Below are 27,640 nucleotides of genomic sequence, written 5' to 3'. Positions count from 1 at the left end.
GCTACTATAATTTTCACAAGGACTGTAATTTTCAAGTCTGGATCACGCTAGGAGAGTGGTTCTCAAACATTAATCACCAGGGAGACCAGTTAAGAGAAATTATTGGGCCTCCTGTTTGTGATTTTGAAAGTCTGGGATGGGGCCTGAGAATTTGCATTTCTAACAAGTTCCAGGTGACTCTGCTGCTGCTTTTGGGAGTAGGTTTAGAGAATCACTCCCTCTAGACTGGGCCACATGAGGTCAGTCTAGAACAGTGGTTCTCAATATGTGGGTCGTAGCCCCTTTAGGGGTCAAACGACCCTTTCACAGGGGTCGCCTAAGACCATCAGAAAACACACATATAATTACATATTGTTTTTGTGATTAATCACTATGCTTTAATTATGTTCAATTTGTAACAATGAAAATACATCCTGCATATCAGATATTTACATTACGATTCATAACAGTAGCAAAATTACAGTTATGAAGTAGCAACGAAAATAATCTTATGGTTGGGAGTCACCACAACACGAGGAACTGTATTAAAGGGTCACGGCATTAGGAAGGTTGAGAACCACTAGTCTAGAAGTTTCAGGACTACTGTTAAAAATGAACTTTCAGGTGGTGGACACACGGTGCAATATATAGGTCTTGTAACATAGAAACTCACACCTGAAACCTATATGTTCATGTTGACCAATGTCACCCTAATCAATTTAATAAATAAATATTTTTAAATGAATTTTCATCTTCAGAAAAATGAAAAGTTTTTTTTTTAATTTTTATTTATTGAATTTTTTTTAGGGAGAAAGGGGGAGGGAAACATCGATTTGTTGTTCCAATTATTTATGCATTCCTTGGTTAATTCTTGTATGTGGCCCTGACTGGATCGAACCCAAATCTTGGCATATTGTGATAATGCTCTAACCATCTGAGCGACCCTACCTGCTTCCTGAACCACCAGTTCATTGATGTGCCCCTACCTATGTGGCAGGCACCACACACATTCCTGGTTTGGGGCATCACTAGTTCTCCTCCTGCTTCCCTGGCAGTGCAATCCTTGCTCCTCCCTTTCTCTCTCTAATTGATTCCTTTTTCCTTCTAACCCATCATTCCTTCTCTCCTTATGTCAGGGTAAGCCTTATATCTCATTCTATTCCACTCTCCCTAGGAGGCCCCCACTCTACCTTGCAATTTCCTTGCCATACCCACATACAGGTCTTCACTCTTAGAAACTTCATTCTGCTCCTTTCTTTCTCTTAAGCAATGTATGACTGCACCTACCTAAGCAGTTATCCAAATCCTGTCCACTTTGACTGCACTTCCTCTCTTGTCCTTAACAGGCTTTAACTCTCCAAGAGCCAACAATGACTGAGTAAAATTTTCTAAGGCCCAGCACGAGATTACTACTCAGTTTAATTGGTGTTGATGGTATAGTTTCCAAATAGACTTGGAATGGGGCCAGTTCTTGTCAAATAGCAACTACGAACTACGAACTATGACTGAGGTCGGCCTTGGGCTTACCGTGAACGAACCACTGCATCTGGAATCCTTTCTCGTCATTACCAACCCCATCGGTGTGGAACAGCACTTGAAGAACCGAGCCCGTGGTGCTCCCTGAAGGTGGCACATCTTCTCCACAATAGCGTCCTATCCTCCGTGAGCCGTCATAGAGCTGAAATCAAAGGGAAACCTCCCAATGAAAAAAAAGCTTCACATGGTTTGTCAGAGGGAAAAAGTAAAGTCTACTCATAAGGCAAAATCTGTTCCTTGGTTCAAAAGTTAAGGTTAAATCTGCTTAGGTGGGTTGAGTACCAGATGCTTAACATAGGAATGCAAAATAGAAAACTAGAGAGAGAGAGTCATGGGGATGATTTCTAAGCCAAATAATTTGGAAATCCAAATATTCTTTGGTGTTATGTCAGCCTAGCAAATTCCCTCCAAAGTATCATTCAGACACAGAATAAGGAAATAGTAGGCTGAATGAGATGTGTTCACATACTGACACATAAGAGAAGCTCAATAAATGTACTGTAATTGTAAGATGTAAATTTTTAAATAAATACTAACTATAAAAAATCAGACATTTTAGAAAGCAATGAAAAAGGAAAATAAAAAATTAATCACATTGAAGATAATCACTTTTGATATGTTGTTAATACCAGAAGTTTAGCTTGCCAATATTTTTTTCATTTGTATGTGTGTAAGTGTATATATATGTATAATTTGGGCTACCATGTCATTGTGTTCCCTGTTTTATACTAAGCATGTCATTATATCATCCATGTAAATGTTTTTAATGGTAGCATAAGATATTATTTACATTACAATTCTGTTGTTGTTCAGTTAGGATATTTCCAATATTTTTGCCAAAATAAATATTTGCCTAATATTTAAAGTTCTCCCCAGGAAATATTCCTATAAGGGAAATGAATCAAAGAGGATAATCTTTCTTGGCTCTTCATGTATATTATTTAATTTCTTACCAGAAAGTTTGTCCCAATGTCCCCTCCCACCAGCAGTTTACAGAAATGCTTTGTGTGGTGGAACTTTGGCAACTGTGGCTATTACTTTTAAAGCTGGTGCTGACAGTGAAAATTTGTGTGTGTTTTTTATAATTGTCTTAATTTGTGTTATTTTGAGGTTGATTTTTTTTTTTTCATGTTCATTGCCCATTTGTAATTCTTCTCTTGGAACTTTTTTGCTAAGGCCCATTTTCCCATTGAGGTATTTATATATCCTATTGTGCACCCTTTTCCTGCCTCATTTAATAATTTCACCAGGTATACCTTTAAACTAAAAAAAAAACCAAAAAAACCAAAAAAAAACACCTCTCTGCCATATTTCTCCAATCAGGAAAGATAATCCAAAAGCACTGGCTTCCGTATGGCTTGTGAGATGGAAAAAGTAAAGGCCATTATATTTTCTTTTGACCCCCGACTGTTCACTTAAACACTTGGTTCCAGTTACCCTTGGGATGGCAACAAAATGGAAGGTACTGGTCATGGCCTTCCTTGATCATTCTCTTGGAGATTACGCGTATGTAAGGGTATGTGAGAGCATATGTGTTTGCATGTGTCTGAAAGGAAAATGTATAATCTGGATTCAACAAATTCCAAATTGACCAAATTATTTTTATTTACTGAAATGTTATGATATAAAACTAACTGCATAGTTAGATACAGATTAGGGTCTTAGAGTCCTAAATTCTAGCATGCTCCATTTAGGCAGCAAAGGGTCTGGATCTGTTCAAGGTCATGTGAATCTCAGGTTCATAAATCTTGGCTTGTCTCATTCTGAGTTCTCAACATTGGCTGTTCAACAGCCATACATGCTTGTGAGATTTGGAGGGAGGTCAGCAGAGATTTAAAAAGAAGCTCAGAAGTCCATTGTATCACTCACTGTAAACCTAGGCATTTGAAATTTATTTTTCAGGCTTATCAATTCAGTTTCTTTTTTTTAATATTGCTGCTTCAAATATGTACATTTATTATCAAGTGTCTAATATTCTAGATATTTGATGGAAGCCATAATGAAGAAACAAAAATAAGAAAAAGAATAAAGCAACATAAAAAGAATAGGTAACCACAACCGAAGCCCTTGGCCTCAGCCCTCAGGCCCCACTCCAATGCAGGAGGTGGAGGTGGGGCAGAAGGTCCGTGTTGCATTCTGTTTACTGCTAAAGTGCTGCTTCACTGTAGGGTATTTATCTCCACTCTTTTTAAGTTCAGTGTACGAATCCCAATCAAAACGAATTAATTCAGAAATAAACATACTGTTCCCAAGCAGAGGCAAGAAAACACTTGCTGTTTTCCACTCCAAAAGGCTCATTCTTAACTTTGTAGTCCAATGACCAAACCTTTAATTATTTCATTTTCATCCAATAAAACATAAGGTAAGATTTCTCTATAACCATATTGCTCTAAGCTTGGTGGATCTTCTGAAATACTAGCCAGTGACATTCAGAGGAACCATATTTTAGATTCTATTCAGGGTCTTAAGCAGTATAGTAATTTTGTCTCCCAGCTCAGCAAGGTTAAGAAACCCGACATTTTCAAATGATTTTGATGAGATTTTTTTTTTCTTCTTTCCAGATAGGATTACTTCATTGAAAGAGAATCCCTGAATCCCAATCATTTTTAAATAACACCTTGTGAATGGGATAGGGACAGGGGTAAAGGAAGTGGGTTTTGGGGGAACACTGATCAAGGATAATTAGTTTCTTTTTGCCTTTGGGAGGGAGAGAATGGTACATTAAAATAAATATCAAATAGACATTGATGAAAGTGCTTAAACATAATGTCAAATAAATTAATAAATTAATTAGTACAAAATAATAACACCTCTATACCAAAAGTAATCTCATATCCCCAATTTTATGTCCTTCTAAAGTTTACACTTAATTAAATCAGGTTATTTGTTTGTATTCACACAGATGGCTAACGTCACCTCTGCAATTCATTCCCGGGTAAATTTACCACACAAAACAGGAACAGTCATTTTTCAAAGTATACAAATACTGGTTACCATGGCAACCCCTTGGAGCCCTCTGATTCTGTTTTCAGAGCAAAATGTTAACCACAGGACATTCCAGCTGTGAGTCATTGCAACTACTGGCAAGCATTGGTCCTGCTAAGAGTATGATTTCCCCTCTTTTGGAAAGCCTAAACATCAACTAGGTCTGAACAAATATGTGAGGTTGGAATTAAATCCATATAAAGGCAACCAATAGAAATTAAGAAGAGAAAGAGTGAGATTCTCACTTTGAATATGCACTTCTAATTTGTGTAACTGTGTTTAGAGGTGTTTTTTTTTTTAAATACCTGAAATGATGCTTATATTTTCAAGTTAGCCATTAAATGTATCTTCAAATGTGGATATGTGTCTACACAACACCTCTTTTGTAGAATGTTTTCAGTTATTCCCTTAAGGAGACTATTCATTTAGGATTTTTGTGGTTTGGATCCTTCCCCCACTATGAAACATCTCAACCACTCTTAGGACATTCAAAGAGGAAGGAAATCTCTTGCCTAGCCACATTTACCAATTTCTATCTACTTCCTTTGATAATTTGATACATGCATAGGCTATCAGACTATTTGTGACTTCAGACTCCAGTTGCAATATAAAATGATTTGTGGATTCCTACCAAATATTAAGTTGGAAAATATGAAACCAAAACGCATCACTGACAGAAAACGTATCTTACAATTTCTATAAGATTAAGGGTTTTATAGGTATGTTAGCAGTCATTGGGACTCAAGTCTGGAGGAACCCAGGCAGCTAATGTGCACTTCAGCCTGCTCCCTCAGTGGGGATCAAGTTCATGAACTATAAGGACTCTCAGAACAGAGTGTACTTTCAAAGTGTCTCTTGCTGCTTAATTACTGGGGTGTGTGTGTAACTGGAAAGAATAAAATTATCTCATATGTATGAGATTAGGATGTATATAGACTAACTTCTAAACACATTTTAGAAACATGGTAACAACTAAAACTCAGTCCTTTCTATTTCAGATTGGAATCTAATTCATACTTTTAAAAACTATTGTTTTTCTTATTTACTTGAAAATTTTCTGGAAAGACATTCTTTTTTATAGTAGAGTACTAATTTTAAGAACTAAATAAATATAGTAAATGTAGTTACATTAAACCAAAAGTTTCTTTGGGGTAATGTCATTAAAATATGGAGACACTTCTGGAAAAAAATTTTTTGGTCCATTTTCTATTATAAATCTTTAAAAATTCCAAAAACTTTATCCTTCAGAGTTTAATATGTAATTAAAATAACTTATCTGGGCGAGTTCTAGGTGTAATGGAGAATCCCCTAATAATTGTAGAGAACAAAAATTCTAGTCAGTATAAAGAAAGATAGGTAAATTTCTGAGGACTATACATAGTGAGTTCATACAGTGGGGTGTTTTTTAAGTCAATGTCACTAATAGAAGATTAGAATTCATTTGGAAGCAGGAAAGAAATTGCATTGTAGGAACACAGTAGGGTATATTCAATATGGTCAGGGTCTGTCTAGGTTCACAGTCCAGGCCAGCTCTAAAATATGCTGAGAATATCCTATTGCAAAAATTGCTTAACCTCTTTAATTAAAAGTATTTTTATAAATTTGGCCTCATGATGGTTCTTATCTCATAAGAATAGCAAGTGAGACAAATCATGTACTAGTTTAAGTGTGAGGCCTGGCATTTGGAATATGCTCAAAATGTTATTCTAACTCTTGGTCTGAGGCAAAGGCAACCAACATTTTTTTCCAAAGAAACTATTCCAGAAATAGCTTTGAGAGAGAGAGAGAAAAAAAAAAAAAGATGGTGGCTAGAGAGAACTTGAGCTGACTTATGTACAACAGTTCACAGAAATCACCCCTGACCGACCAGACAGGGAAGCAACAAATCAATGAATCACTTTGAGGAGGTGGACGGCCATGGCTTACCACGTGTTGCTCAGACAACCTAGTGGTGTGTGGAGACTGAACCCTTTCCTGATGTGCAGGGTGCACGGCCCTACACAAATCACACTGTGGAGGGAAATGAAAACGTGGTGTTTGTGTCAGGGAGGAGGCAGATGGGGGATCATGGCAGGAGGTGGTGGTAAAGGGAACCTTAGGAAGTCTGTCAGCTCTGCCCTGGTGAGGTGAAGAGGGGAGAGACACCTGGTAAGGAAAATGGCTCTACATGTGTTTTTCCCTGTTGCAGCCTCCTCTGCCCTTTCTGTCGGGCCAGCCCACAGCTCTCCCTGCTTAGCCACTGGAGCGCCAAAGGGGTGGAGGTTGGTGAATTCTTGGAGCATCTCTGCAGATTTCCCCACCCTGAAAAACAACTGTAACAGATCCATGGGAACTGCCTTCTTAGAGTACTTGTTAAGAATGTTGCTGCCAAAGTTTATTCACAAATCTCCTGAATAAACTTGGAACTTATGGAGTTAACGTTAAATGTGAAGGACTTTGAACTGGCCCTGTAACAACAGTAGAAATTGTCCAACAAGCATCACAGAGTGGGGTAAAAGGCTCCCACGGTGGGTGAGAAAAGCCCAGGGATGGAAACTAATCAAATTGTGGAGCATAAATTACACGGACATTGAGAGGAGAGCGGATACACAGAGCATGGTGGACTCTAGGTGGCTCTGGGATGGCCCCGGGAGCGAAGTCTCATTCGTGATATGGTGGGCACTTAGGCATGAGCGGAGCAAGATGACAAGCCTGCGGCAGAAAGCCCGGGTGCCTAGCAACCAAAAAACTGAGAAAACAAGGACCTCACCCCCAGAGTGACCTTTCCTCCCCTAGCACATGGCTGGTCATGCACTTTAGACCTCCTGACCTTTCATATGGCTGGCCATGCGGTTCAAACCCTCCCCTGGCATGTTGCCAGTCACACAGTAGGTCCATTTAGAGGAGGAGCAAGGGGCCCAGAGAATAGCTTCATACAGGTCCCATGCAATCCCTTGCACAACCAGTCCCTTAAGCACTAAACCCTCGGACAATGAGGTTCTGACCCGCATCAAATGATCTTGGAAGCAGAGCCTTCAGTTTGTTGTCCACAGAGACAGAGTTTCGGTCAAACTAGAGATAATATTGAGGCCTCACGTGTGTTTCAGCTCCAGGCCTAGAAAAGCAGCAAAACCAAACAGAGGGATTCCATGGCTGATATCAGGACCAACTGTGATGACTAATGACCCTGCCTTGGTACCAATCCATCATTGGAGACCTGGACCCTGAGGAGGCACACCTGGAAAGCTAAAGAATATTCTACAGAGATCCTCCCCCTGAGACCTCCGCTAAGTCCCTACCAGGAAGACAAAGAACCCAGGGCACTCTTGCTCTCTAGAGCTCACCGCTCGAATCGTCTCCGGTGTGCTTTTCTTTCTTTCTCCTAAGTTCCAAGGGCCCTTCTTTTGTCTCTGTAACTTGTTTCCTGAGCCCCCGCCCAGCTGGTTCACTTTTCCTACCCCTGGGACGTTCTAAATAAACGTTGACTATGGTTTGAGTTGCTTGGCTCTGAATTCTTCTCTTACTGGTAGCTGAACTCAGGAACCAAGGTTGCTGAACCAAGGCCTAATCGCTGGGAACAGCCGGTGCCATTTCACCACCAACAATTAGACACGTGGTCCCACACAGAGCACTCTGATACAGGCACACATCTTCCCCGAGGCACAGGAAAAGCCGTGCAGCCATGTGCTGACAGGGTGGGGCAGGAAATGTGAAACACCGGTCTAAAATTAAAGAATGACTCACAGTGCTGGGCATCGCATGACAACATGAAACCCATCGAGAGACCACATTACTCTGTGTCACTCAGCATGAGAGATCTGTCACAAATAGAGACCATATAGTCTCCTTTCCAGGCAGTGGTTGGCTGCTGTCTGCTCTTAATGGTGCATTTGCATTTTTATTTCTGCTTTCTTTCTATTACTCATTTTGGAAGCCACCGAGGCTGATTTGGTTCTTTTTTTTTTTTTTTTTTTTTTTTTTTTTTTTTAATCATTGTCTAATCATGATGGTGTGCAGAGATTTAACTACAAAGATGTTTATGGCAGCATTGTTTATAACAGTAGGTATTTGAAAAGACTCCAAATGCTCTGTGACAAGAATTGGTGGCTGCACTATGATGCTGGAAGATGCAGTGTTGTAAAAGATGTGGTATAATAAGTGACATGGAGAAACATTCACAAGCTCTTGTTTCATGGGAAAAAAGTTATGGGGGGATGAGTATGTACAGGATGATCCCCTAAGAATATTAAAATAAACACATAGGGAGAAGCTACAGGAAAGAAATACAGCCAAATATTATCAATAGTGATATAATCTAGGTTGTTTTTATTTTATCTAGTCTTTTCTATATTTTCCAAATTTCCTGCAATGACAATATGTGGATTCTGGTTTGATCAGATAAGCCTATTTTTGAAGCATTATCTTTGGGGACCAATTAACATAGCAATGTAGATATGCACTAGTAATGTTTTTCCAACCTCAAAATTTCATACCCTTTTAGGTTCTCAGTCCCCAGCTGGTCTAGTAAAAATATTATTCTGTCTATCTGTATAGTCTTTTGTATGTATCTCAAGATTACACATGAAAATGAGTCCATTAAAATGTTATTATATAAGGTAATCTCCCCCAACATTAATTTAAAACCATATTCTGTTCCTAGTGCTTCCTTTTTTATAGTCACTAAGTTTTTATTATTAATTAGACTAATTCTTTATTTAAAAGCACTGTTTGAGATGTTCACGGACTAAAGACTTCTTACATCGTAAGTTGTGATAGTCACTGATGGAATACTAGATGCCTAATTCCCTCCCTGGGGTGAGGGAAATGCTTTGAAAGCCTGGCACACTCTCCCGTGTGTACGTGAACATTTAATTCCATAAACCGCAGCCTTCCCTCTGCGGACGGGATCGCTACAGTGAAGTACTAAACATTTAAAAGAATTATTCTGCCTCCTAAAAGCCTCACCATCTGCTACAGATGGACTCAGAAACAGGGAGGAATATTCCCTGTTCACAGAACAAGGTGAAATCACAGATCCTGGAGCCAGAGACCCTAACGCCCTGCCATGCAGACTCGTCCCCACTCAGGACAGTGGGAAAGACAGCCCGTTAAACAGTAAATGTAAGAACTGAAGAGTAGAGTTGACATGAAAAAAACAAACTTCTGAGATATTACAATAGAAAATCTTTCCTATTTTAAAACGTAGAAAATTAATATAATGAACTAAAACAAGGATTCCTAAGTTTAAAATTTGGAAGTCTCATCGCTGTGCGCCTGTTCGATGGTGGGAGAGGCCTCCACTACTTGCCGACGGTGCCTCGCTGAGCAGACCGAGGCTAGGAAAGGAAGGCAGAGAGAGCAATTTGAGCCCTGAGCATCTAATGTAATGTTAGTGGCTTCTGGGTAGTGTGGAAAGTATCGTTAGATCTCATTATTACTGGTCCGGATTCTGTATTCATGTTTGAGAGAATAGTGAGGGGGAAACACACAGACTTTCTTTGGAATCTGAGAGCAAAGGCTCTCTGTGGAAAGCTGGTGGGCTTGCCTCATTAACTGCAGCAAAGTAAAGCAATGGCATGAAGATCCTTTATTGTGAGGGATGGTCAGGAAAGAGCAGCATTTCCTTTTGAGAAAAGGGATCGTAATCACACTGATATATCACTCATTTTAACTTTTTATAATTAAATAACATTTTACTTGGGCAACTTTAGTATCTTTAATTCCTTATAAAATGCTTCTGGTTACCCTTATCGACACTACAACATATTTGGCTTAATTAACCAATAGATACACTTCATCCTAAACTCCTTTTGAATCCAGACCACGCTTTGTGCAATGCTAGGCTCATCTGGTAGAGAGACATACACTGAATTGTTTGGAATACTGTTGTCGCTTTTATGCATGTGTTTGAATAGCAATTGGACACAGAATTGAAATAACTTATCTCTGAATTCTAAGCCAAATGCCAGGCCTCCTAGAAGAGAACTTTCTGTGAAAGACAGTTCCAGGAAGCATGACTCATCTGTCAGGAAGTGTCTGTGGAGGTGCCATGATGATGAAAGTCAGCGCAGACCCATAAATCTCAGCTGCTTCTCTGCCTTTCTCCAACTGGCAAAGAGGACTACAGCACACTTCTTAGGTTCAGACAGAGAATCCTGAGGCTTCTGTAGTAAGGCTGAAAGGAGGACAGAAGCCCTGCTTTCAGCACATGAGGCCAATCTGTGCTCGTCACAATTGGGAAGCTGTTCGGGAAATAGCTCTTCATTTATGCAGAACGTTTTAGACGGCCAAAATTAACCCATGAAATTGTGTTTATGTTGAAGTAATGATAAACAATATTTATTTAATAAATATGATAAATATGTATCAGCTGAGTATTGTTATAAGCCCTTCATTTGTTTTTTTTCCCTAATTTTTATTGTTAAAAGTATTACACATGTCCCTTTTTGCCCCCATTAATCCCTTCTAGCCCCCCCCGCCCAGTTCCCCACCCCAAGCCTTCACCACCCTATTGCCCCTGTCCATGGGTTATGCATATATGCATACAAGTTTTTTGCTATATGTCTTCCCACCCACAAACCCACCCCTGCTGTCCCTCTGAGATTCAACAATCTGTTTCATGCTTCTATGTCTCTAGATTGGTTTTGTTCATCAGTTTATTTTGTTCATTAGATTCCACATATGAGTGAGAACATGTGATACTTGTCTTTCTCTGACTGGCTTATTTCGCTTAGCATAATACTCTCCAGGTCTTTCCATGCTGCCTCAAAGGGTCAGAGATCCTTCTTTGTTACTGCTGCAGAGTATTCCATGGTGTAGATGTACCACAGCTTTTTTATCTACTCATCTACTGATGGGCACTTGGGCTGTTTCCAGATCTTAGCTATTACTAATTGTGGTGTTATGAACATATGGGGTACATACATTCTTTCTGATTGGTGTTCGGTTTCTTAGAATATATTCATAGAAGTGGGATCACTGGGTCAAACAGCAGTTCCATATTTAATTTTTTGAGGAAACTCCATACTGTTTCCCATAGTGGCATAGTGGCTGCATTCCCACCAGCAGTTCCCTTTTCTTCACAACCTCACCACCACTTGTCACCTGTTGATCTGTTGATGGTAACCATTCTGACAGGTGTGAGGTGATAGCTCACTGTCATTTTAATTTTCATCACTCTGATGATCAGTGACTTAGAGTATTTTTTCATATGTCTCTTGGTAATCTGTATGACCACTTTGGAGAAGTGTATATTTAGGGCCTTTGCCCATTTTTTAATTGGATTGTTTGTCTTCCTTTTGTTAAGTTGTATGAGTTCCTTGTATGTTTTGGATACTAACCCTTTATCAAGTGTATCATTGGCAAATATGTTCTTCCATCCAGTGGGCTCCCTTTACAATTTGTTGATGGTTTCTTTTGCTCTAAAGATTTTTTTATGTAGTCCCATTTGTTTATTTTCTCCTTAGCTTCCCTTGCCCAAGGATCTGTATCCCCAAACATATTGCTATGAGCAATATACCTGAGATTTTCTGCCTGTGGTTTCTTCTAGGATTTTTATGGTTTTATGACTTACATTTAAGTCTTTTACCCATTTTGAGTTTATTTTTGTGTATGGTGTAAGTTGATGGTCTAGTGACTAGACTCTAGTCTCATTTTTTTACATGCATCTCTCCAATTTTCCCATCACCATTTATTGAAGAGGTTCTCTTGACTCCATTGTATGCTCTTGCCTCCTTTGTCAAATATTGAGTGCAATGGCTTGGGATAATTTCTGGGTTGTCTGTTCTGTTCCATTGGTCTATATGTCTGTTCTTGTGCCAGTGACAGGCTGTTTTGAGCACAGTAGCTTTGTAACACAGCTTGATATCTGGTATTATGATTCCTTCAACTTTGTTCTTCTTTTTCAAGATTGCCGCAGCTATTCCTATTTGGGGTCTTTTGTGGTTCCATATAAATAAATGTTTAAAGTATTTTTTCTAGGTCTATGAAATATGCCAATGGCATTTTAATAGGGATTGCATTGAATTTATAGATTGCTTTGGGTAGTATGGACATTTTAATTATGTTAATTCTACTAATCCATGAACACAATATATTCTTCCACTTATTTATATCTTCCTCTATTTCCTTTTTCAACATCCTATAATTTTCCAAGTACAAATCTTTTACCTCCTTGGTTAAGTTTATTCCTAAGTATCTTAATTTAATTTTGTTGCAATGGTAAATGGTATTATTTATCTAGTTTCTCTTTCTGGGAATTCATTATTGATGTATAAAAATTCCATTGATTTCTGGGTGTGAATTTTGTATACTGCTACATTGCCAAATTCATTTATTAAATTGAGTAATTTATTAGTGGAGTCTTTAGAATTTTGCAAGTAAAATATCATATTATCTGCAAATAAAGTCAGTTTTACTTCCTTCTTTACAATTTGGATTCCTTTTATCTTTTCTTCTTGTCTGCTCACTGAGGCTAAGAGTTTCAATACTATCCTATATAATACAGGTCTAATATGCTAAGTGTCCAGTTGTCCGGTCAGCCATTCAACCGATCAAAATGTGTAATATGCTAATGATATGCTAAAGCTGCTCAACCGCTCACTATGATGTGAACTGACCACCAGGGGGCAGACGGTTGACGAGTCACTATGACATGCATTGACCACCAGGGGGAAGATGCTCCGATTGGTAGGTTATATTGCTGCTGAGGTCTGGCTGATTGAGACTGAGTGAGATGGGCTAGACATGCCCTGGAACCCCCCTGGCTGGCCAACCTCCCACGTCCATCCCCAGTCCTGATCATGCACCGGTGGGGTCCCTCAACCTGGCCTGCACCCTCTCGCAATTCAGGATGTTGAGAGCTGGTTTCAGCCTGATCCCACAAGCCAGACCGAGGGACCCCACTGGTGCACAAATTCATGCACTGGGCCTCTTTGTTGAATAAGATGGGGAAAGGGGGCATCCCTGTCTTGTTCCTATTCTTAAGGGAAATAGTTTTAGTTTATGCCCATTGAGTTTGATGTTGGTTGTAGGTTTGTCATATATGGCCTCTATTATGTTGAGGTCTGATTCCTCTATTCCCACTTTGCAGAGAGTTTTTATCAAAAAAGGGTGCTGGATTTTGTGAAATGCCTTTTCTGAATCTATTGATATGATCATGTGATTTTTATCTTTTAATTTGTTTATGTGATGTATCACATTTATTAATTTGTGAATATTGGACCAGTCTTGCATCCCTGGAGTAAATCCCACTTGGTCGTGGTGTGTGATCTTTTAAAAATATTGTTGGATATAGTACTCTTGGTTTCAGATCCTTGCTTTTTATTACCTTGAATACTTCATTCCATTCCCTTCTGACTTATAGAGTTTCTGATGAAAGATCAGTTGACAGCCTTATGGGAGCTCCTTCGTAAGTAACAGATTGCTTTTCTCTTGCTGCCTTTAAGATTCTCTGTTTGTCTTTAATTTTTGGCATTTTTATTATGATGTGTCTAGGTGTGAGCTTGTTTGGGCTCTTCTTGCTTGGAACTCTCTGTGTCTCCTGAACTTGTGTGACATTTACTTTACCAGGTTAGGGATGTTTTCAGCCATTATTTCTTCAAACATGTTCTCTATTCCTTGCTCACTTTGTTCACCTTATGGCACTCCTATAATGCAAATATTGTTACATTTCATGTTGACCCACAGCTCCCTTAAGCTGTTCTCCTGTTTTTTAATTGCTTTTTCTTTTTGGTTGTCTAATCAAGTGATTTCTTTCTAGCCTGTCTTCTAATTCACTGATCCAATCTTGAACTCCTCCTAATCTGTTGTGTATTCCTTCCAATTTGTTTTTTATTAGTTCTATGTCATTCTTCATTTCTGACTGGTCTTTTTCATAGTTTCTATATCTTATCTCATGCTGTTGAGTACTCTTGTAATCATTATTCTGAACTCTATATCTGATAAATTTCTTATCTCCATTTCATTTAGCTGTTCTTCTAGAGAATTCTCTTTTTCATTTGGCTTTTTTTTTTTCTTTTCTTTTTGTCTCCTCATTTTGGCTGCCAGTCTCTATGCAGTCTCCATTTTCCATCCTTGGTTATCAGGGTTCTTTCCAGCTAGTCTTCATTTGTGATTCAGGATTTTTTGTCCATATTTTTGTTGTAATCCCAGTTTTTTCCTGGAAGAGTGTCATTGTAGCTTCCACTTATTGTGTCTCCATGTTGGAATTCCATAATCCCTTTATGTGTATTACCTAATTTAAAATTCCTAGCAGTTCTATAGGGCAGTGGTATTATTATTCCCATTATAGAGTTCTGGAAACTGAGATATGTAAAAGTTTAGTAATTCAACATTTTAAAAGCCATAAACTCCTCGAGAATATTTTCTTGTTTCCTTCATTGGTAATTATTTGTTTTTAAATAAGAACTTTTAAAGTCAAGTATATATTGAAGTCCGTATTCTCTGTAATAATAGAGAATAATGAAAACTATTTTAAGTTACAGTGATAATAGCAAAAACTCCTGTAAGTCAAAGGAATCAACATATTTTTCATTATATTTCTCCACAGGGCTTTTAGTACAATGAGTGGACTAAAATGTGAGAAGTGCCAAAATACATTAATGAAGTAGGCTGCAGACAGAAAGCAAGAGGGAAATTAAGCATCTTAAGAAATAAACTATTAATCGTATCTCAACCTAAAAAAGTAAATGCTCTTTATTTGCAAATTTCTCTATATCTGAGGTTCTTCTCTTACATAAGATTATTGCAAATAATGGCAGTGAATATTTATGTGTTTACTATGTGTCAAGCTTTATTCTGACTAAATATAGATCAATATATAGATAGATCTATACAGGGGCTGGCAAAGTATGTTTATAGTTGTGAGTATGCAAAACAGAGTTAAATTTATGTGATAATCATGATCTGCATGTTTCTTTTCATACCAACAACTGTAAACCTACTTTTTACCACCCTCACTTATCTATCTATATCTATATGTAGGTAGCTATAGATATAGATATATACTCATTTACAATGATTATCCCATTTTATAGATGGGGAAAGTGAGGCACCTGGAAACTAAGTGACTTGCTCAAGGTTACCTGGTTATTGAGTGATGAGGTCTGGTTTAAACCCAGTCTATCTGGTTCCAGTCTTCAATCTTAAGCACTAGGCTAGTCTGAACAAGTACCGAGACTGCTGAACAAGGTTGTACATTCTATTGTGTAGCCTGGGCACCTATAAGACATTTTCTTATGAGTGAGCAATAGATGAGTTACTAAATCTTTGCTTATTATTAGCCTCCCATAGTAGTGAGCAGATATAAGAGCTGGTTTAAGCAGTTCTAATTCTAGAGAATCCCCCAGAAAAAGACAGGAAGAGTCACGACAGAAAGAGTAGTGTCTGGAGTTGTTTCCAATTTTGGTTTATCTTTAAACCAACATATTTGGAAACTGAGGTCATTGTGTCTGAGACCTCTATAGAATTGTGTAACCAATACTGATGTGTACTGCAAACACAAACTCTTTACATCTCACTTATTAGACAGGATGCAAAGTCTTTAAAAGATAAAAGAAATCAAAGTCCTATCAAGCGCTGCATATATGGAGGGAGGGAACTTGGAAGAGAAAGAAAACAAATTCTGAATTATCAGAGCTTCTAAACAGACCAGACCGAGGCTCTGCCTGAGAGAGGAGGTCAGACCTCACAAGGGTGGAGCGGCCATTCATAAGTGACAGGTCACAAGGGATGGAGATGGCGTTTGCAAGAGAGAGAGAGAGAGAGAGAGGCTGTTATAAGGATAAGAAACAATAGATGTTGCCTAACTTATAACAGACTCAGCCTAATCACACTTACACTGCCCAAGTGAACCTTTGAAGGCAGAAAATGAATGACCATGAAAGAATTGTGCTCCCTCCAGAGAAGTGTGGGAGAATAATAAGAAACTTTTCTTGAGTACTGAATATGTGCCAGGTGTGTAGATTATCTTATAACAATTTTATGAGTAGGTGTACTTGTTCCCTTTATTTTACACATGAGTAAACTGAGGCGGCAACAGGTTAAACTCCATGCCCAAGGTCACAGCTAATGTGGAGAATCCAAGCTTTGAGCCCAGGTGGGTTCAGAGCCCTCACTCCAGTTAGAAGGACCTGAGTCTGAATGGAGCTTCATATCCCCTAGACCAGTGGTTGGCAAACTTATTGGTCAACAGAGCCAAATATCAACAGTACAATGATTGAAATTTCTTTTGAGAGCCAAATTTTTTCAACTTAACCAAATAGGTAGGTACATTGTTATTAACTTAATTAGGGTACTCCTAAGGCTTAGGAAGAGCCACACTCAAGGGGCCAAAGAGCCGCATGTGGCTCGCGAGGCGCAGTTTGCTGACCACGGCCCTAGACATGGTAGTCTTAAGTATTCTTACTTATCTCAGTCCCAGTTCTCTTATCTATTAAATGAGTGTAAAAATATCCAGTTGCTGAACTATCCACATAACATGAGGATAAGCAATAATATTTATCAAAGAGTCTATAATAGTGTCTAGTACATAGTGGACATTTATTATTGTCATTCTCAAAATAAACATCCTAGATGTGAAGGAGAACTTTCTAGTATCTCATGAACTTAGAAGTTTCACTTATTTGTTTGAGAATAAAAATGGGAAAATTTTAGAAAATATCCCTAGAATAATGTTTTCCTAAGAATGTTCTGTGGAATACTAATGCCCAATAGATGTTAGTGAGTCAGAATTCTGGGCAAACACCAATCTGTGTGATGCTGCCTTTGGTGTCCCTCCAGTGTTCCCCCCTTCAGGGGCAGCCCCACTCTCTCCCCTGCTTGTTACCCCTGCACGCAGTTCTAGAAGGCTTTATCCCAACATCCTTGTTTTTTTCACTGTATTACCTACCTCCCATCCAAATATTTATCCAATTCTGTGGATTTTAGTTCCTAGGTGCTCTTGAGTCTGTCTATTACAGTCTTCCCCATACAAGTAGAAGAACTGCTATCATCTCTCTTTCCTGGACTGCAGCAGCCCCTCACTGGATCTCCAGAGTTACCCTTACCTCCCTTCAATTTATTCTGGAAACCAGAGTTTTTAAAAGTGTTACTCTGAGCAATCAATTTCTCTGGTCACACTTGAAATATCTCTTGCTGTTCTTCAGGAGGTCACTGAAACTCTACATACACCCACACTTTATGCTTGCAGGTCCCGCCCACCTGGAAGCTCACTTGGCCTCAGCCCACTGGTCTTCTTTAAGGTCTGACAAAGATTCTCTCCTTGACCCAACTCTAGTCAGGCAGCCATCTCTACTAGGCCTCAAGCCTGGCCTATAAAAACTACAAACTCTCAGCGCAAATTATTTTATCCCCTCATTCCCCCACATTAAAGACTTAAACACCTAATATAGTTTCTAACAGCTCTAGACAGCATCCCTAGTTTGCCCCATCCCTTTTAAAGTGCCTGCCTGAGGAAGCTGAAGACTGCCACCACCAGCCAACCCTGAAGACAGGCCTGACCACCTTTCTTAGAGCATCTACCGAAAAGGACTTAGAACTGTGCATCCTTCCTCTCTCCCTTTGAGAGGTACATGCATCTCCTATATTCAGGAGTATCTTTCTCAAGGATCTGAAAACCATTCCTTTGAAATGTCATCATCAGAAAGAACAAGGCCCTGTCTCCCAGTCTCTGTGGGAGGAAGACTCCTATCTTCCATCATTGTGTAACTTGCAACAGACTCAGCGTAATCACACTTACACTACACAAGCCTTTGGAATTTTTCACTTCCCTGATTCTGGTGGAATCCCTGCTGGTTCCCTCCAGTCTCCCTCATTCTCCCTTTATGAGTTCAGTTCATACTGGGCTCCCTTCCCTATTGCAGCAGTATATTCCTTATTAAAATCTGTCCTTACCACTGAAACTAGTGTCTGGCTTTCTCCTCAACAGTTCTTCAAACTCAACTTCCCTAATTTTCCTTCACATCTTGTTCAGTTTTTCTTCCTCAGGGCAACTTCCCTGACCCACAGATGAGCTGGGTTCTCCCGTTTCAAGTCTTCAGAGCACCCAATAATATTGCCTAATAGCAGTTAACACAGCTTGTAATTAAATTTGTTTGGTGTGATAAATTGATTAATACCTGTCTCCTCCATCAAGACAAGAAAAACTGATTCTAAAACAGTGATATTGTCGTGGCCTATGTGTCTAAAATTTGACACATATTTGAATAACTGAATGAATGGATAAATGAATGAGCAATGCATAGTTATAATAGTAACAGCTGGAGTCAGTACCACAGCAAAAAATGAACAGAAAATCAAAACCTATTTTTGTTTTATCTGGCTTTCCCAGATTTATTAGCATTTAGGTCCTTTTATTTGTTAAACATCTATCAACATTTGTCAAAGAAAGAGCTATGGGGTTTCCGCATAGCTCCTTGGGACTTCCTCTTTCTCTGGGTTCCTGAATCACCATGTGGAAAGCAAGGAACACCCACACTGAACTCTGATATCATTGAGAAATAAACTTGTATCAAGCATCTGAGAATTTAGGAGCTCTCCGCAACAACTAGTATTACCTTCACTAACTACATATCACAGGGGCCCTGATGTTTTATAGTTGCAGTTGGAAACTGCTGCTCAGACTTAGAAAACATAGATGTAGGGCTGAAAGGTTCAGGTATATTGATATTTCCATCCATTTTTTCATTTAAAATGCATTCTTTTGCCATTGAAAGGAGGACATGGGAGTGTAACAAACAATGATATAAACATCTGGTGAACATGATGACATCAGCAAGAGGATTTGGCAAGAGACAAAATGAATCTTATAAAGACTAGTGGGAAATGCATTTGACAGAAGTCACTGACATAATCAAGAGGACTAGGAAATGACATAAGTGAAAAGGGAAAAGGCACAGAAAGGCATGAAAGGGTGTAAAGGAAGACAATAGTGGCAAACAAGGAAAGGTAAGAGAATGTTTAGAATCAAAATCCCAAAAAATTAAAGTAATCTGACATTTTCCCATAATGAGATAAATATAATAGTATCACCAGGCCTTGATAAGACAAAGCATATAATTCTGCTCTACCAATGAAAAAATAAGACCTGTTGAGAAAAAAACTTTAGTGGTATTGAAAGGTAATAGGTTAAGAGGATACTATTAAAATATTTATAACTGCCCAGGAGAGTTATTTATTTATTTATGCTGATTTTATTTTATTTTTTTATTGTCTAAAGTTTTACATATGTCTCCCTTTTCCCCAATTGACCCCCTCCCCCATCCCTTCCCAGCCCCGGCAAGCCCCCACCACCCCAGTGTCTAGGTCCATTGGTTATGCTAATATGCATGCATATAAGTCCTTTGGTTTAAGAGAGCTGTCCTGGAAGAGGTGGGCTATAGAGACTGGCCTCAAGTGCTGCACCAGGGCCTTGTGGGGGCCCCCAGAGATTTTGATTAAGTAGGTCTGGGGTGAAGTCTAGGAATATGTTTTTCTAACAAGATCCCCAGGTGGCCAAAACCAGTTTGGCTCAGTGGATAGAGCGTCGGCCTGTGGAATGAAAGGTCCCGGGTTCGATTCCGGTCAAGGGCATGTACCTGGGTTGCGGGCACATCCCCAGTAGGGGATGTGCAGGAGGCAGCTGATCGATGTTTCTCTCTCATCAATGTTTCTAGCTCTCTATCTCTCTCCCTTCCTCTCTGTAAAAAATCAATAAAATATATTTAAAAAAAAAAAAAAAAAAGATCCCCAGGTGATTCTGGAATGCAGCCAGATTTAGCAGCTAGTTGTAGGGACTTGATCTTCTAGTATCAGCTTCTTCCTCAGTAGAGACTACAGATTTTTATAGAGAAAAAAAGTGGAACAAAAAGAGATAAACAGGGGTGACCATGGGGAGGTCATTTCAACTATCTAGACATCTTTCAGATGTCTTTTTCTGGAAAAAAGCATGACACTTGATAAGTTCTTTTTATGTTCTCCTCTCTCAGAAATTAAATAGTGAAGGAAAGTGCTACCCTGGACTAATTCTGGCCAGCAACGAAATGGTGGCTAATGCAGAAGAGACCAAAAGAGAAGAGTGGGTAGATTTCCTCAGAGCCTGAATGATGCACACATCATCACAATCCTCAGGTTTTAAAGAGCCAGACTTCAAAAGGAGACAGGAGTCCATGGACCCCAAACATTAGCAAAGAAAGAAAAGAAAATCAATTAAAAAGGAAAGAATTTTTTAAATGACAAATTCTAAAAAAATTAAATTCTGTCCACAAAATCAGGGATAACTTTTACAACAATAAAAGGGGAAACCTCTGAATAAAATCAATTAAGAGACTACACAGAAGCTTCCTGATCATTTTCTGAGAACACATACAAATTAGCTAAACTGTGGGAAACAGCACAGTTAGGGGAAAAAATGTCTATTTTTTAAAGCTATCATTAGGGCAAAAGGAAGATAAAAATGTGGATTGAGCCGACACCTGCAGAAGATAGCATGCCATGATAAAGGGGCAGTGGAAACTTGCCTGGTATGATTTTGAAACTGGAAGAAAGACAATGAAGTCCAATTTAGAAGATATGACAGTTAATCCTTTAAATGAAATCTTCCAGGTTGAAATGAATTACATCCTCTAGCACTGAAAGTACAGTCACTACAGAACTAATTTTGTAATCTTACTGAATGTGTATAACAAATGTTTTAGGGTGACAGCAGAATCCATGCCCCTGCTCACAGAGTCTGCCTCTGCCCACACATGTGATCGGTGACCAGAGAGATCTGGGATCTGGTTGTACTGCCTGGAAGGGCACCCGTCCCTAAACAGGTTACATCCATGCCTTTGCTGTCAGGCTCGACAAGATGAGCCACCTGTGCAGTAATTTTTTGATAAGGGAAAGACTAGTTGCTTGTAAGTGCTTGAGGTAAACGGTCATGATGTGGCTTAGTCGGTTGTAGTCCTGTGCACCAAAAAGCTGCACGTTCGATCGATCCCTGGTTGGGAGAGTGTGGGAGGCAACCAATGATGTTTTTCTCTCATCTCTCTCTCTCTCTCTCTCTCTCTCTCTCTCTCTCTCTCTCTCTCAAATCAAAAAGCATATCCTCAGATGAGGATTTAAAAAAATATGTAAAGCCATGGCTGGGTGGCGATGTTGAAACTAAAATTGTGAGGTTGCAAAAACTCAGAGGAAGTTTGGAGGGAGAGAGATGGAAATGATGTATGCAATGCAGGGAGAAGCCACAAAGCAGCAAGACAGAGAAGAGAATCCACTAAGCTGCCTCTGTTCCTGCCCTCTCCCAGCTTTTTCATTTACTCTGTGTGTCAGGAGGTTTCTTACTTTCCTCAGAGTAACAGTCCTTTCACAAACACTAATCATTTCTACATGGTTTAGTCTGAGTGTGTACCTGCAACAAATAATATAAAACAGAACAATGAAACAGGACTGCCAGAGGTCTGAAGGAAAAAGTAGTCAAGTTCCAAAATGTGGGAAAGATTTATTCTGGAACTTCACAGATGAGTAAGATTGACAGTAATTTTTTTTGAAAAATTCTAAATTAGACACTAAAAATAATTTGTCAGCAATTAGCAGAGAAAGGGGTGATCATAATACATGGCCATGCTTATCTGTGGAGAAGCCATGCTAAAATGACAAAGTTCTCTTTGTGACAGTGTCACTAGAGTGGTAGACTAGGGCTTCATGGCCACTCCTCCGCATCACCTTTGAGGGGGACTGAAAATTATGAAAGAGTGTAAAGACAGAGGTATGTAGTATTACAGCTAAACACATCAGCCTGGAGCTGCAGAACCTGCTAGAAAGACTAGCTTAGCCCCTTATAACCTTTGTGATGGTGGATAACCTGCATTTACCTCAATTGTCTCACCTGTCAGACGGGTATGTTTCCAACATTAGAGGACTGGTGTCTAATTACCTAGCAAATAATAAGTGCTCAATAAAGATCAGCTGCTAATATTACCAAGTTGTTTAAATGGTGCTATTATAAAAGTGTTCAATAATAGATAATTTTAACCAAAGAAATCTATCATTTTGGAGTGTCCTATCTAATAATAGACAAACACGGTAATTGACCGTACCTTTGCTACACCTCCCATGGGTTAATCAGCACGATATGAAAATTAACCTCCAACAAAGATGGCAGTTAATTTGCATATGTAGGCTCCAAGTGGTGGAGTGAAGCCTGAAGGTCCTGGGATGGCGGAGCAGCAAGGCCTGACATTTCCAGGGCCGGCTCCGGCCAGAACTCGGCCAGAGCAAAGACCTGGGCCCCGGGTGCCGGAGGCAAACCGTTGCCGGCAGCCAGGGGAAAAGAAGGCCTATTGCATGAATCTCTTCATGCAACAGGCCTCTAGTTTGAAATAAGCATCATCCAATGGCCAAAGAGTCTATGTGCAAATGAATAATGCTCTCTACAGACCAGAGTATCAGGATTTAGAGGAGTCATGAAATGATGGAATTCTCAGGCAAAACAGTCAAATGTAACTTACTAGGAGTAATATCCTGGGGATGGCCATAAAGCCATTACAATTCATGTAAAAGTGACCTGGAGATTATAGGTCTTACATAGTCCAACATTACGAACTGACTGATGATAAACTCATTTAACCTCAGCCTACAATACCAGACATATGTGAACCAGATGACATAGTCCCAGCATACCTAGTCCTGAATAGGTTAGTTGGAGTGTTGCATCCAATCCTGGGCCACATTTTAAGAAATACTGACATACAAGAGAACAGGCAAAGGAGGGTGTCCCATGAGAATTTGTCACTTGAGGAACAGTTAGGGAAATAAAGGATAAGGATTGGAGAAAAGAGGCCAAGAATTAATGATTTTCTAGACCAGTGATGGTGAACCTATGACACGCGTGTCAGAGGTGACATGAAAACTCATTTTTTTGGTTTATTTTTCTTTGTTAAATGGCATTTAAATATATAAAATAAATATCAAAAATATAAATCTTTGTTTTACTATGGTTGCAAATATCAAAAAATTTCTATATGTGACAAAGCACCAGAGTTAAGTTAGGGTTTTTCAAAATGCTGACACGCCGAGCTCAAAAGGTTCGCCATCACTGTTCTAGACAGAACTCAGACATTGAATTCATGGACTTAGACTTCTATATTTACTCTCTCCCCTTCATGCCCCTTCACACTACAGACTTGTTCCTGCTCCCACCATCCCTCAAACTGGGCTCTGCCCACAGTCATGCTGGTCTCCAAGGGACACTGCTCAACCCTGACCTTTCTTGACCCCTTGGAAGAATCTCACCTTATTTATCCCTGTCACATTCTAGTATATTCTTTTCCCTCAACTTCCATAACATGATAACCTCCTAATTTTCTTCTTTCCTTTCCTTCCTGTTGATCTATAACATGTGCTCTGGCCTCCCTGTACATCTCTGTGATGATTTCTCCCAAATCCATCACTTCTGTTTGTATAGTCAATCACCCGTAACAAATCTCCTCTTCCACATGGAGACTCAGACTCAAAGCAAAAATGACAAAGTGAAATCAAGTTGTAAAATATAGGAATAATTCTTAAAGTTAGCTTCCCATAACTGTATAATCAATATGGTGTTACTCCTTTAAGCAAATGACCCTTCCTCCCATTGAGTATTTTATTTCTAAAGTTCAATCATTTTGAAGAAAAAGAAAGCTAGGGTAGCAATACTTATATCAGACAAAATAGACCTCAAAGTGAAGGCCATAACAAGAGATAAGGAAGGCCACTTCATAATACTAAAGGGATCAATACAACAAGAAGATATAACCCTGGTAAACATATATGCACCGAATGCAGGAGCACCCAAATACATAAAAAAAAACTCCTGGAAGATATCAAAGGAGAGATAGACAACAATACAATCATAGTTGGGGACTTTAATACACCACTGACATCACTGGATAAATCCTCTAGACAAACACTCAGTGAAGAAATAGCAATTCTAAACGACTCACTAGATCAGATGGACTTAATTGACATCTTCAGAACGCTTCACCCCAAAGCCACGGGATATACATTCTACTCAAGTGCTCATAAGACACATTAAAAAAATAGACCACATATTGGGTCACAAACAAAGTCTCCCCAAATTCAAGAAGATTGAAATCATACGAAGCATCATCTCAGACCACGATAGCATAATATTAGAAATAAATTACAATAAAAACAACCGAAAATACTCAAACACTTGGAAACTGAATAGCATGTTATTAAATATTGATTGGGTTACCAATGAGATCAAAGAAGAAATTAAAAACATCCTGGAAACTAATAACAATGAAAACACAACAAGCCAAAACCTATGGGACACAATGAAAGCAGTCCTGAGAGGGAAGTTTATAGCTCTACAGGCCTATCTCAAAAAACAAGAAAAAATGGTAGTAAATCATCTAACTCTACAACTCAAAGAATTAGAAAGAGAGCAACAGGAAAACCCCAGAGTGAGCAGAAGGAAGGAGATAATAAAGATTAGAGCAGAAATAAATGACATAGAGACCAAAAAAACAATACAGAAAATCAATGAAACCAAGAGCTGGTTCTTTGAAAGGATAAACAAGATTGACAAACCTCTAGCCAGGCTCACCAAGAAGCAAAGAGAGAGGACCCAAATAAACAAAATCAGAAACGATAGAGGCGAAATAACAACAGACCCCACAGAAATACAAATGATTGTTAAAAAATACTATGGACAGCTCTACTCCAACAAACTAGACAACATGGAGGAAATGGAAAAATTCCTAGAAAAATACAACATTCCAACACTCAATCAGGAAGAATCTAAAAATCTCAATAGGCCAATAACTATGGAAGAAATTGAAGCAGTCATCAAAAAGCTTCCAGCAAACAAAAGCCCAGGACCAGACGGCTTCACAGGGGAGTTTTACCAAACATTCAAGGAAGAACTAAAACCTATCCTCCTCAGACTACTACAAAAAATTCAAGAAGAAGGAACACTTCCAAGCTCATTCTATGAGCCAGCATCACTCTAATACCAAAACCAGGTAAAGACAACACAATGAAAGAGAATTACAGGCCAATATCCCTCATGAACATAGATGCCAAAATCCTCAACAAAATCTTAGCAAATCGGATCCAGCAGTACATCAGAAAGATCATACACCATGACCAAGTAGGATTTATCCCAGGGATGCAAGGATGGTACAATATCCGCAAATCAATAAACGTGATACATCACATAAACAAACTGAAAGAAAAAAACCACATGGTCATATCAATTGATGCAGAATAAGCATTTGACAAAATCCAACACCCATTTTTGATAAAAACTCTCAGCAAGGTGGGAGTAGAAGGATCATACCTCAACATAATAAAAGCCATATATGACAGGCCCACAGCCAACATCATACTCAATGGACAAAAACTAACACCATTTCCCCTAAGGACAGGAACAAAACAGGGATGCCCCCTCTCACCACTCCTGTTCAACATAGTACTGGAAGTGTTAGCCATTGCAATTCGGCAAGAAGAAGAAATAAAAGGCATCCAAATTGGAAAAGAGGAAGTAAAACTGTCCTTATTTGCAGACAACATGATATTATACATACAAAACCCTAGAGACTCCATCAAAAAACTACTAGACTTAATACACGAATTTGGCAATGTAGCAGGATACAAAATTAACCCCCAGGAAATCTGAGGCATTTCTATACACCAATAGTGAACTTACAGAAAGAGAAACTAAAAAAACAATCCCATTTACCATAGCACCAAAAAAATTAAGCTACCTAGGAATAAACTTAACTAAAGAGGTAAAAGACCTCTACTCAGAAAACTACAGGACGTTGAAAAAAGAGATAGAGGAAGACATAAACAGATGGAAGAACATACCATGCTCATGGATTGGTAGAATCAACATCATTAAAATGTCCATACTACCCAAAGCAATCTATAAATTCAACGCACTTCCCATTAAAATACCAATGGCATACTTCACAGATCTATAACAAACTCTCCAAAAATTCATCTGGAATAAAAAAAGACCCTGAATAGCTGCAGCAATCCTGAGAAAGAACAAAGCCACTGTTCTCAAAACTGCCTGGTAGTGGCATAAGAACAGACATATAGATCAATGTAATAGAATAGAGAGCCCAGAAATTGGCCCAAACCAATATACTCAATTAATATTTGACAAAGGAGGTAAGAACATACAATGGAGTCAAGATAGTGTCTTCAATACATGGTGTTGGGAAAATTGGACAGATATATGCAAGAAAATGAAACTAGCCCACCAACTTACACCATACACAAAAATAAACTCAAAATGGATAAAGGACTTAAATGTACGACGGGAAACCATAAAAATTCTAGAAGCATCCAAAGGCAATAAAATCTCAGACATATGCCAAAGCAATTTCTTCACTGATAAAGCTCCTAGGGCACTTGAAACTAAAGAGAAAATGAACAAGTGAGACTACATCAAAATAAAAAGCTTCTGCACAGCAACAGAAACCATCAACAAAACAACAAGAAAACCCACTGCATGGGAAAACATATTTGCCAATGTCATAACTGATAAGGGCCTAATCTCCAAAATTTATAGGGAACTCATACAACGTCACAAAAGGAAGATAAATAATCAAATCAAAATATGGGCAAAGGATCTAAATAGATACCTTTCAAAAGAGGACATTCATAAAGCCAAGAGACATATGAAAACATGCTCAAAGTCACTAATCATCTGAGAGATGCAAATCAAAACAACAATGAAGCACCATCTCACACTTGTCAGACTGGCTATCATTAACAAATCAACAAACGACAAGTGCTGGAGAGCATGTGGAGAAAAAGGAACACTCGTGCACTGCTGGTGGGAATGCAGACTGGTGCAGCCACTATGGAAGACAGTATGGAGTTTCCTCAAAAAACTAAAAATGGAACTCCCATTTGACCCTGTGATCCCACTTCTAGGAATATATCCCAAGAAACCAGAAACACCAGTCAGAAAGGATATATGCACCCCTATGTTCATAGCAGCACAATTCACCATAGCTAAGATCTGGAAACAGCCTAAGTGCCCATCAGTAGATGAATGGATTAGAAAACTGTGGTTCATCTACATGATGGAATACTATGCTGCTGTAAAAAAGAAGGAACTCTTACCATTTGCAACAGCATGGATGGAACTGGAGAGCATTATGCTAAGTGAAATAAG

At 38.9% G+C, this 27,640-nt stretch overlaps 1 protein-coding gene across 1 annotated transcript in view; it reads right to left on the bottom strand.

The window, feature by feature from the left end:
* Positions 1-27,640, bottom strand: part of CUBN (cubilin) — a 285,455-nt gene that overhangs the window by 182,257 nt on the left and 75,558 nt on the right. Inside the window, exon 28 of the mRNA XM_036346196.1 lies at positions 1,507-1,657. Coding sequence (XP_036202089.1) covers positions 1,507-1,657 — 151 coding nt within the window. The remainder of the gene's footprint in view (positions 1-1,506; positions 1,658-27,640) is intronic.

This window comes from Myotis myotis, unplaced genomic scaffold (genome assembly GCF_014108235.1).
Source record: "Myotis myotis isolate mMyoMyo1 unplaced genomic scaffold, mMyoMyo1.p scaffold_m19_p_1, whole genome shotgun sequence".
NCBI classification, from domain to species: Eukaryota; Metazoa; Chordata; class Mammalia; order Chiroptera; family Vespertilionidae; genus Myotis; species Myotis myotis.
Note: the sequence above shows the minus strand (reverse complement) of the source record. Positions and strands in the feature narration are given on the sequence as shown.